The sequence below is a fragment of the Triticum dicoccoides genome, chromosome 3B (genome assembly GCF_002162155.2).
Source record: "Triticum dicoccoides isolate Atlit2015 ecotype Zavitan chromosome 3B, WEW_v2.0, whole genome shotgun sequence".
Lineage (NCBI taxonomy): Eukaryota > Viridiplantae > Streptophyta > Magnoliopsida > Poales > Poaceae > Triticum > Triticum dicoccoides.
The window spans coordinates 346,495,200-346,507,543 of NC_041385.1; the positions used below are offsets into that span (position 1 = coordinate 346,495,200).

General features: G+C 45.4%; 1 protein-coding gene across 2 annotated transcripts in view; it reads right to left on the minus strand.

Annotated features, from left to right (window-relative positions):
- LOC119276036 (UDP-N-acetylglucosamine--N-acetylmuramyl-(pentapeptide) pyrophosphoryl-undecaprenol N-acetylglucosamine transferase) overlaps nucleotides 1–990 on the minus strand; it is a 42,107-nt gene extending 41,117 nt beyond the window's left edge. The window contains exon 1 of one of the 2 annotated variants that reach the window (XR_005136215.1): nucleotides 29–990. Coding sequence is in view for 1 of the 2 variants with exons in the window: in XM_037556989.1 (XP_037412886.1) it covers nucleotides 29–930 (902 nt within the window). In the remaining variant the exon portion in view is untranslated. The remainder of the gene's footprint in view (nucleotides 1–28) is intronic. The other variant, XM_037556989.1, reaches the window with a different exon arrangement.
- Nucleotides 991–12,344: the final 11,354 nt, after the last annotated feature.

A 12,344-nucleotide genomic window follows, 5' to 3' on the forward strand; every position in this document is an offset into this window, starting at 1 on the left:
GTCATACAGCCAAAGGAAGGGAACTCACGGTGTCAGAAACAGCCGGCGATGGGCCCTGACGAGGCTCTCCATCTCGCAGAAATCATCTGGTCCCGTCTGCCATATGATGTACCTATTTTTCCTTCTCGACAGCATCTCGTAATACATGTTAAGTACTGCCACATTGATCTGCGGCGATCCCACCGTCCCGGCGAGCACAAGCACGACCTCCATCCCCTCCGCCTCCACCAGCCCTGCCCTGGGGAAGAAACGCGCCATGGCGGCGGCCTTGGACATCCTGCGGTTGCGGATGGACATGCGGACGGGGTTCCCGTAGACGGCGCACTTGCGCTTCGGGAGGAGGCGGACGGGCGCGTTGAACGCGAGAAAGACGCGGCGAGAGAGGGGGGCCAGGAGGCGGGTGGCAGGGGCGGGGCCGGCGTCCTGGTCCTGGATCACGAAAGGGAGTCCCAGGAGCAGCGCGGCGAGGCAGCTGGGCAGGGCGGGGGGACCGCCGGTGGCGACGAGGACGTGGGGGCGGAAGTGGTAGAGGTGCAGCGCCGCGGCGAGGAGCGCGCGGGGGAGGCAAGGAGGGACGGGGGCGAATGGGTATGAGGAAGACGCGGCGGTGGCGGACTCGAGGGACGGGGCGGGGGCGCCGAGGAAGAGGGAGCGAGAGCCAGGGAGCGAGGCCTGGACCTCTTCGGCGAGCGCGAACGCGGCATAGACGTGCCCCCCCGCGCCGCCGCACGCGAAGGCGACGCGCAGGGAGTCGGTAACCTGTGCCTCCGAGGTGGGGGTGGGGTCACTCGAACGGGAGAGGTGGCAACGCGGGAGGCGGGCGCGGTTTCGTGTGGAGATCAGGATGCAGACGGGCGTTTTCATGGGTTGTCTGCTAGGAAGACGGCGAACCGGGAGAGGAAGCCACCTCCGGTGAGTGGTTGCCACCATTTTTGTCCACACTGACTGGTGAGGGTTGCTGAAACGGCAAGTTGTTAGCCGGAGAAGAGTTTTTTTTCTGGACGTGGTCGCGACTCGCGAGCACAGATGCTCACGACATCGTGCGCGTCCGCTAACTCATGGGATCTGGGTCAAATCCTTATATGATTCGTTTTGAAGTGTTGTAATTAGCCAGCTGCTAGGAAGACGCTGAACGGGGAGAGGAAGCCAGCTCCGGTGAGCGGTTGCCATCATTTTTGTCCGCGAGGGTGGCTGGAATGGCAAGTTGTTAGTTGGAGAAGAGTTTTTTTTTTGAACATGCAGTAACTAGTCGCGAGCATAGATGCTCGTGATATCGTGCGCGTCCACTAACTCATGGGGATTTGGGCCAAATCCTTATACGGTTCGTTTTGAAGTGCTGGTAATTAGCCACTGTTTGGGAATACGGATGTGTGGTCGAAGAGTTAAGCAGGTCAGTGACGTGAGACTTGGACACATGCCGGCGATTGGCGATATGTCGTCCTCCTCTTCCTCCTGATATCCATTCCCAGCTTATTCCCCTTCCGATCCAGCCTTTCCCCGGATTTCCCCCTTCTTGATCTTCCTCCTTCCCTGTTGTAGATATCCTCGGCCTCTCTTCTTCGATTCTTCCCCCACTATCATAGCTCTGCTCCATCCCTTTTCTTCAAGCTCACTCCAGATCCCCTTTTCCTAGCCTGAGGCGTTCATATGGGATTTGATGCTGCTCCTAATGGCCTTCTTGGCTCCATACAAATGGCGCCTGGGAGCCTTGGATTGGATCTGATGGTCCTACAACAGCTAAGGGCACGGACGTTGCATTTGGTCCGCAACTCGCATGACCTGGGGAGATGCTTGCAAGTTTTGCGGGTTCAAGCGGCGACTTTCTTTCATTCCCGCGACCTGGACGTCATTGGCAAGGAACAATCCGTGCAGGTTGGTGGGTTTGTCGTTCGTCTGGACTCTGCGCCTCCTGCCTTAATGGTTGTCTCCGACAAAGAAGTATTATCTGAATCAAGTTTAGCAATTAACTGTTGAAGGCAAAGTGACTGATGAAAATTGCAGCACTTTTATTAGTTTGCGGAAGATTGTTCCTTAATTAACGGTGGAATCTAAGGCAGCTATGATTATAGGATGTACGGGAGGGGAGTTCCAAGATATTAACATGTGTCAGGATAATACTCTGATGTTCATGGACATTCATAGTGCACGAAATGGTAGGCAAGCAGGGGAATTCAGATGGCAAGGTTGGTATCCTATATTTATTTTTATTTTTGATCCTGGTGAAGTGATATCATATCAATGTTTTCATCTATGCCACTGGATATGAGGTATGATAAATTTGGTGAAGATATGGATGATCGGCAGAGAGAAATGTTTATCATGTTCAAAGAGATGGCAACGTATGGGCTATTGATATTACTTCTGTTGGAAAGGAGGCATATGAAGGTAGGGAAAATTCAAAAGAAATGGTACAGAGGCACAAAGAGGATGGTGGAGACTTAAACTCAGCCAACTCGAGATCGGCGGGCTCTCTCGGAGAGTACCGTCGGGAGCAATGAATCTCTTTAGCATGAACTGTCGGGGTTGCGGGCGGCCCGAGACAGTTCAGGAAATTTGTAGCTTGATACAGCTGCATCACCCATGCTTGGTCTTTCTCTCAGATACCAAACTGTCCGCTAAGAGAGCACATGATATGAGGTTTTGTTTGGGTTTTAGACATGCATTTGCCGTTAAATCTAAAGGTCTTTGTGGAGGCCTAGTGTTTTTTTAACACGATGACTCTGTGGTCAGCCTTAAATCTTTCAGTAGATCATATTGATGTTCTTGTCAGAAATATAAATATGGGTGATAGAGAATGGAGGTTTAGTGGATTTTGTGGGGAACCAGCAAGAGCAAAAAGGAAGAATAGTTGGGAGTTGTTGCAGTTTCTTCGAGGACAATTTGATAATCTGTGGATTTGTGCTGGTGATTTTAATGAGGTGCTGGATGCAAATGAACAATATGGTGGAGTATACAGGGAGGAGTGGATGATGGAAGGTTTTTGTGAAATGGTGGACTTTTGCCGGTTTTCAGATTTGGGGTATGTTGGTCTTCCTTACACGTGGGATAACCATCAACAGGGCATTAGAAACATAAAAGCCAGGCTAGACCGGGCACTAGGGGATGATAAGTTCATGGACCACTTTGACAATACCATGGTTCGTCACCTTCAGAGTACAGATGCACTACTTATGAGCATTAGGCAGTCAAGTTGGCTAAATGATGGAGGTGGGCATCGAACTTTTCATTTTGAGAATGCTTGGACGAGGCATGAGAACTATAAAGAAGTTGTCGAGAAAGCTTGGGTGCACGGCCATGGTAACCTGGGGATCATGAGTGAAGCTTTAGGTATTGTGAGAACCAGGTTGCTGGTGTGGAGCATAAGTGAGTTTGGATTTGTCTGAAAAAAGTTCAAAACTATGAGAGATCGATTGGAGCACCTGCGCTCACAATTGTTGTGCAAAGGACCATCGGCCGAAGAGAAAAAATTGATGAGTGAGAACTCAGAACTTCTGGCAAGAGAGGATATGATTGCCAAGCAATGATCGCGAGTGCAATGGTTGACTGAGGGGGTAGAAATACATGGTTTTTCCAAGCAAAGGCCAAGGAGATGGCAAGAGTTAACAAGATCAAATCCCTTAAAGACAGAGTCTAGTCAGACTATCACAATTTAGTCAGAATTGGAAACGACTGCCAAGGTCTTCTATCAAACTTTGTCCACAACACAGGACGAGTAAAGGCCGAAGGTTGTCACTGCATGTGTGCAACAAAAGGTAGATGAACAGATGAATGAACGTCTTTGTTCACCAGTTACAGATATGGAGGTGGAGAAGGCATTATTCATGATGCATGCTAACTGTAGGACCTTGGAGTATGTCTAGAGGGGGGTGATTAGACTACTTGACCAATTAAAAACTTAACCTTTTCCCAATTTTAGAATTTGGCGGATTTTAGCAATCTTTGGACAAGTCAAGCAATCATCACACAAATCAAGCAAGCATGCAAAGAGTATATAGGCAGCGGAAATTAAAGCATGCAACTTGCAAGAAAGTAAAGGGAAGGATTTGGAGGATTCAAACACAGTTGGAGACACGGATGTTTTTGGCGTGGTTCCGATAGGTGGTGCTATCGTACATCCACGTTGATGGAGACTTCAACCCACGAAGGGTAACGGTTGGGCGAGTCCACGGAGGGCTCCACCCAAGAAGGGTCCACGAAGAAGCAACCTTGTCTATCCCACCATGGCCATCGCCCAAGAAGGACTTGCCTCACTAGCGGTAGATCTTTACGAAGTAGGCGATCTCCTTGCCCTTACAAACTCCTTGGTTCAACTCCACAATCTTTGTTGGAGGCTCCCAAGTGACACCTAGCCAATCTAGGAGACACCACTCTCCAAGAAGTAACAAATGGTGCGTTGATGATGAACTCCTTGCTCTTGTGCTTCAAATGATAGTCCCTCCAACACTCAACTCTCTCTCATAGGATTTGGATCTGGTGGAAAGAAGATTTGAGCGGAAAGCAACTTGGGGAAGGCTAGAGATCAAGATTCATATGGTAGGAATGGAATATCTTGGCCTCAACACATGAGTAGGTGGTTCTCTCTCAGAACTGGTAAGTTGGAAGTGTAGGTTTGTTCTGATGGCTCTCTCTTCGAATGAAGAGGAGGTGGAGGGGTATATATAGCCTCCACACAAAATCTAACCATTACACACAATTTACCAATCTCGGTGGGACCGAATCAACAAACTCGGTCAGACCGATTTAGTAAACCTAGTGACCGTTAGGGTTTTTGGTGGGACCGAAATGCAACTCGGTAGGACCGATATGGTTAGGGTTAGGGCATAACATAATCTCGGTGAGACCGATTATACAAACTCGGTGAGACCGATTTTGGTAATTAGCTAACCAGAGAGTTGGTCAGGTAAACTCGGTGGGACCGATTTGCTCTTTTCGGTGAGACCGAAATGTTACAAAAGGGAAACAGAGAGTTTACATTGCAATCTCGATGGGACCGATCGCTCACTTCGGTTAGACCGAAACGTTACAAAGGGAAACAGAGAGATTACAATCCCATCTCGGTGAGACCGAGATCCCTATCGGTGAGACCGATTTGCCTAGGGTTTGTGGCAGTGGCTATGACATTTGAACTCGGTGGCGCCGGATAGAAAGAATCGGTGTGACCGATTTTGGCTTTAGGTTTAGATCATATGTGGATGTGAGAAAGTAGTTGGGGGTTTTGGAGCATATCACTAAGCACATGAAGCAAGAGGCTCATTAAGCAACACCTCATCCCTCCTTGATAGTATTGGCTTTTCCTATAGACTCAATGTGATCTTGGATCACTGAAATATAAAATGTAGAGTCTTGAGCTTTTGAGCTTGAGTCAATCCTTTGTCCTTGATATTTTGAGGGATCCACTTTCATCATCCATGCCATGCCATTCATTGAGCTTTCCTGAAATAATAGTCTTAGAATAGCATTAGCTCAATGAGCTATATGTTGTTATGAATTACCAAAAGCACCTAGGGATAGTTGCACTTTCAATCTCCTCCTTTTTGGTAATTGACGACAACATATAGATCAAAGCTTCGACAATAAATTATAAGATTTGAAAAACATCGTCGCTTTGAGAAGTATGTGATAAGCAAGAGCTCCCCCTAAATTTATGCATAGTTTAAGATTTGCTTTGGACTGTAAATGCACAAGGAATTAGGCTCATGGGTTACTCTTCCATGTCACATACATCTTGGTGGAGCGCTCAAAATAATAAAGATTGAATACATGCACTCATCACCAAACAAAGTGAATGATCATATAAGGATAGGTAAGATAATAACATATAGCAAGCATAAGTGTATCTTATGATCAAACACATGATCATCAATGTCTCATAGGTAATGCAATGTATCCTCAAGCAAACAAGTTCAACCAAGAAGACAAGAGAGAACAAAAAACAGCAAATCTCTCTCTCGAAGCCTATGGTCTATACATTTTTCTCCCCCTTTGGCAACAAGTTACCAAAAAGTTCATAGAAAATGCATAGTGCTATATCATCTCTCGGGCTTGGTCTTTAATTGGTGGTGTAGAGATGGCTCCTTGGACGAAGACTTCAGTTGATGTAGACGGAGCTGTAGGAGTTGGTGCTGGAGCTGGTTGTCCTGGAGTTGTAGGAGCTGTAGCTGGTGCAGATGATGTGGCTCTTGTGTTTGTTACAGGCACTGCAGCTGACCTCTGAGCTCTAGGCACTCTGGCAAATGCATCTGTGGTTATCTTGCCCTTCCTCTCCTGCATGTCATCCTGAAGCTGTTCCACAACTGACTGAATCTCAGTTACTTTGACATCAAGATCATAAAATTTTTGTTCCATGATCCTTTCCAGGCTCTCCTGGTTTTGAGTTAGGGTGGCCAACCCCTTCTCAATCCTCAGTGTTGATGCTATCAAGTAACCAAGCTGCTCTTGTTTGTTCTTCAAGAAATATTCAGATGCCTCCTCTTGTGTTGGCATCTTGGCAGCCTTCTCTTTCCTTGCTTTCTCCTTCTCTTGAGCTTGCACTGATGATGGTTCATTCTCATTCATGACAACTTGATTGTCCTCAAAGTCTGGATAGAGAGCAAAATGTTCTTTATCTAACTGATACTTTCCTGTGCCCATCTTTGAGTTAATCAACTCCTGAATCTGTGGGGCATATCCACAACTTCTCTTCTGATCTGTTGCAATCCTCTTAATGGTTTCTACCATAAGGCTCATGACTTTGAATTTCTGGGGCACATAAAAAATGTGAAGCAAGTTAATTGCATGCCCTCTTATCATGTTGTGGTCACCTGATTTGGGCAAAAGAGTGTGCCTTAAGATCCAGTTGATTGTAGGCAGCCCTGACAGAAGAAAATGGACTGACCCAAACGAGAATGTCTCAAGGGCTTTGTCTGTGATCTCTTTGTACATATGTGACATAGTATTGTGTCCCATCTTCTTCTTGGCATATACATCCAAGTCATCTTTACTCTCCTTTGGGGCTTTGATCAGTCTTGCCCATTCCTCTATGGTTGACTGGTATCTCGTTCCTTCAGACATCCAAACTATCCTGCCATCTGGATAGAAATGTGCTGTGTAGTAGAATTGCATAATGAGTTTATCATTCCAGTTGGTGAGCTTCTGCCCAACAAAATCTGCAACTCCACAAGCAATGAATCTGTCTTGCACTCCAGGATAGTGTTCTTCATTTTCCTTCATGTAGGTCCAGTCGACCCACCTCATATCACACACTATGGGCTTCTTGTCCAACAAGATCGTCTCATAGAAGTCCTGCTGCTCCTTGGTGTGGAACCTGTAATCTACAGCAGTCCTTCTCCTGGTGGCATATGGATCTGACTCTCTCCATAGCCTCAACCCTGAGTCTTTCCCGATCTTCATGTTCTCAGCCACAGGATGAGCATCATTGTGGTCTGGAATTTTGGGTTTGAGCTTCCTTAAGATCTGCCCTTCTTCATCTTCCTCAGCAGCAACCTCAGGCATTGGGGCCTTGTTCTTCTCAGCTGCTGGTATGCTCCTGGTATTTCTCTTTGGTGCAATCTTGGGCTTGGAGGCAGCTTTGGATGCTTCTTTGGGCTTGGATGTTGCAGCCCCTGACTTTATAGCATCACCCATCAGCTTCTGTGCCTTTGGTGTTGGTGCAACAACCTCTTCTTCCTCTTCCATCATGGAAGGTTGACCAACAACTCTGGCCATGGTCTTCTTGACCCTTTCCTTCCTTTTCTTTCCTTCTGCAGCTGGATCTTTAGGCATTTCAGGTATTTGAGTTGATCCTCTGGCTTTGGACATTGGTTGTCTTCCTGCTGGCCTTTTGATCTTCATGCATGGCTTTATGTTCTTTGCTGAGCCATACTCCTTCTTGAGCACCACCTTCTTGGAAGTAGCCTCATCTTCTGCTGCCACATAGTCCTCATCCTCTGAGTCTGAGGTTCTCTTCCTTCTTGCTCTTGTGGCTGCTTTGGGCAAATTGCTTGGAGTACTTCTGCTGCCTTCATTTGAAGAACTTGAGGGACTAGTGCCCTCACTCATGTGAATCTGCTCTTCTTCCCTATTCTGACTGTCACTTTGGTCTGACATGCTGCAAATCACTGACTGCTGACCCTATGAATAGTTATAGATGAGACAGAGTGGATGAGCATCACAAAATGCAGAGATTTTTGCAAAAGAATGATTCAAAAACTTAGTTTTAGTTTCCACAAAAAGCATTTCGGATCTACCGATTTTCAAACTCGGTGATACCGAAGCAGTTTTGGAACCTAAACTAGTGAACTCGGTCAGACAGAGTCACAGTTCGGTGGCACCGAGACTGCTAGGGTTTCACAAAGTTCTAAAATCGGTCACACCGATTTGTAATTCTCGGTCAGACCGAGACTTACTAGTGCAATGGCGTTAGCCAAATCGGTGGGACCGAGTTTTTCAACCCGGTGGGTCCGAGATGGTTTCGGCGGAAACCTAACACTAAATTTTTGAATCACATCTATTCTAAGGATCATATTGACTGGATAGGAGTGTCTCAATCATGGCAAGATGCAATACGAACACAATGTGCTGAGAATCAGATGAGGAAAGCACTGTGATCGAGTTCATACCCTAGTTCGGCGGTGAACTCGCTACGGCGGCAACGGCGGAGAAGAAATCCGTTGACGGCGGCGGAGACCAGCGACAGGAGGCGGTTGGCGACGAAGTCGATGATCCGTAGACCTAGTAGGCAGAGCGAGCTATGCGCGGGTGAAGGGGCTTGGAGGAATTTCCAAATTTTTGCCCGTGACTATATATAGCTCGACACTGTCGGTGTGACCGAGTTGAACAACTCGGTGGCACCGAGATGCATAACTGTTTAACAGTTACAGCAACTCGGTGTGACCGAAAAGTTCAAATCGGTTGCACCAAGATTGAAAACCTAGATCGACTTAGTGATCTTGGTGGGACCGAAATGGAGGAATCGGTCAGACCGAGAATCACAAAGAAATTTTGGAAGTTTAAGTCTTTGACGAATCGGGGACTCCGAGTGCTCCTCACACAGAGTGGTTCGAATCTGACTTGATCAAATTTTGTGATGTAGCATGAATAGAGTTTGAGACGAGAAAAGCATAGATAGCTAGAGAAGGTTCTTAGGCATTCTTGTCCATCCACTTGGCCAAATAAAAGGAAACCAATCAATCAAAACAACAAGTGGATGTCCTTGAATGAGTAAAACATGCAACCAACATGCTCACACAATAAAATGACAAATGAAATATGTGGCAAAGCATGCACAACCAATTCTAGCATCTATCAAACAATTGGCGATGACTAGGTCATCTATATATGAGTATATTGACTTAGGAGTCAAATGAGAACATTTGATCATAGGTCATACTCATCGTTTAATCTCAAGTGGGGTTACCACTTTTACATAATGCATTGATGTGTTCACACCATTAGAGTATCTTTGACTCAATTCTTAGAGTTAAGCTCCCCCTAGATGTGAGATCCCCCCTTAGAGGGATGAACTAACCTTGGGTTTTGTCGATGATGACTTCATGTAGGTGTTGAAGATGTGAATGCTCAAAGTTGATGTAGATCATTTGGAGCAATCTTTTGGAGTGAGTTGCACTTTCAATACCTACATGGGTTAGTCCCACAAGGAACAAAACAAGAATATCCATAGACATAGAGTGATGCACACACAAGATGATGTCCATGAATTCATTTGGTTACCTTGTCCCTTGCCTTACCAACATGAGGGTTTGTGACTCCTTGAACTAGTGCAAGATGTGGAAGTTGATTGCACTTGCTCTTGCCGTAATGATATGAGTGAAGAATGTTGGCGGAGTCACCCTCAAGAACTCTCTAGTTCTTCTTCTTCGGGATCCACATCATCTTGATGGGAATCCTTGGAGTTGTGGTTATACTTGATGAAGTAGAACTTGACGTAGTCTTGGGAACCCACTTGACCAAGGCCTTAGGTGCTTCTTCAAATGCATCAATCTCCTCTTGAAGCTTGTCCTTGCCTTTATGGTCTTGTGGTGGAAGATCATCTTGAGCTTGTGTTCCCTTGAAAGAAGTAGGATCATACTTCTCTTGTTGAGGAACAAACTTCGTCTTGGGGTATTGATCTTCTTCCCACTCAACTCCATTGGCATTGAACTTTCGTTCAAAACCAACACCTTGATTCTTCCGGTGCCTTCCTTGCTTGCGTACAATTTCCTCGAATTGCTTACTCCCGGCAAGGCTCTTGTATACACCTTTCTCTATAATTCCCTTCAATAAGCTATTTTCTTGCTCAAGTGTAACTTGGCTAAGAGAATCATTAGTGGAATCAAGAGAACTACTAGAAGCAACAATATTTGATTTAGCATTGTTATTGCTACTACTAGAGGAAGAATCTTTCTTGTTCTTGTTACTAGACTTGACTTGAGGCATGTAAGTAGATAAGAGTAAACGCTTGGCAATATAAGAAGAACTTTTCTTGCGAAGATCATCATTGATTGCCTTTAAGAACTCATGCTCTTGCTCAAGATTGAGCTTTTCAAAGCGTAACTTCTCATGATCCCTTAAAAGTTCTCGATGATTTTCGAAGATAGTTTCATGAGCTAACTTAAGAGTGTTTAGTTCTTTAGTTAGAAGCTCAATCTTCTCCTTATCATTGTCATTCGTTTTATCTTGTTTAGCATGATTAATTGACGTTCCATCATAGTATTCATCACTAGAGTTGTCAACAAGTAAATCATCATCACCTAGCAAGTCATCTTCATCACTATTGAAATCAACATACTCGGGATGTGTTACCTTTGGACCTTTGGCCATGAAGCATCTTCCAATTCCTTCATTTGATGAGTCAAATATGTCGTAGGAGTTGGTTGACACAAGTGCTAGACCGGCAACACCTTCATCTTGAGTATGTTCGGAGTCGGAGTGATAGCTTCTCTCGGAGTGATGTTCAGAGTCGGAACCGGATACCCATTCACCAACATGAGCTTGATGTCTTCGTTTTGTGTAGCTCTTTGATGACTTGTCCTTCCTTTCCGAATCTTTGCTTCTCCGTGAGGGTCTTCGTTCATAACGATCATCTCTACTCCTTCTCTCTCTTGGTGGTGATTCTTCTCTTCTACTTCTTCTTTTTGGAGAATCTTCTCTTCTTTTGTAGGGTGTCGTACACTCATTGGAATAGTGTCCGGGTCTCCCACAATTGTAGCAGTTGCGCTCTCGACTGGAAGATCTCTTGTCGTTGTAGGACCTTGACTTAGAGCTTCTTTCTTTGCTTCTACTCTTGTAGAATTTGTTGAAATTCTTCACCATTAAGCTTAATTCTTCATTGAAGGTTTGTTTCTCACTTGAAGATGTGGGGGCTTCACATGAGGCTTTGTAAGCACCACTTGACTTATTGTGAAGTTCCTCCTTATCCTTGAGTGACATCTCATGAGCAACAATTCTACCAATGACCTCCGTTGGCTTGAGATTCTTGTAATTGGGCATCATTTGAATCAATGTGCACACGGTATCATATTTTCCATCCAATGCTCTTAGGATCTTCTTGATGATGAATCTGTCGGTCATCTCTTCACTCCCTAAGCCGGCAATCTCATTTGTGATAAGAGCAAACCTAGAGTACATTTCAGCGACACCTTCACCATCCTTCATTTTGAACTTGTCAAGCTGACTTTGGAGCACATCCAACTTGGATTCCTTGACGGAGTCGGTACCTTCATGCATATCAATCAAAGTGTCCCAAATTTCCTTTGCATTCTCAAGACGGCTGATTTTGTTGAATTCTTCGGGGTACAATCCGTTGAAGATGATATCACAAGCTTGAGCGTTGTATTGCAACATCTTCAATTCTTCTGCATTAGCTTCACGGTTCGGCTCTCTCCCATCAAAGAATTCACCTTGCAATCCAATACAAATAATAGCCCAAATGGCGGGGTTATGTCCAAGAATATGCATTTTCATCTTATGCTTCCAACTAGCAAAATTAGTTCCATCAAAGTAAGGACCTCTACGGTGATAATTTCCCTCGCTGGACGCCATACTCTCCTAGGTTGTGAAACCAAGGCTATGACCACCAAAAGCTATGGAAATCAAAGCAAATGGAGACCAAGGCTCTGATACCACTTGTAGGACCTTGAAGTATGTCTAGAGGGGGGTGATTAGACTACTTGACCAATTAAAAACTTAACCTTTTCCCAATTTTAGAGTTTGGCAGATTTTAGCAATCTTTGGACAAGTCAAGCAATCATCACACAAATCAAGCAAGCATGCAAAGAGTATATAGGCAGCGGAAATTAAAGCATGGAACTTGCAATAAAGTAAAGGGAAGGGTTTGGAGGATTCAAACGCAGTTGGAGACACGGATG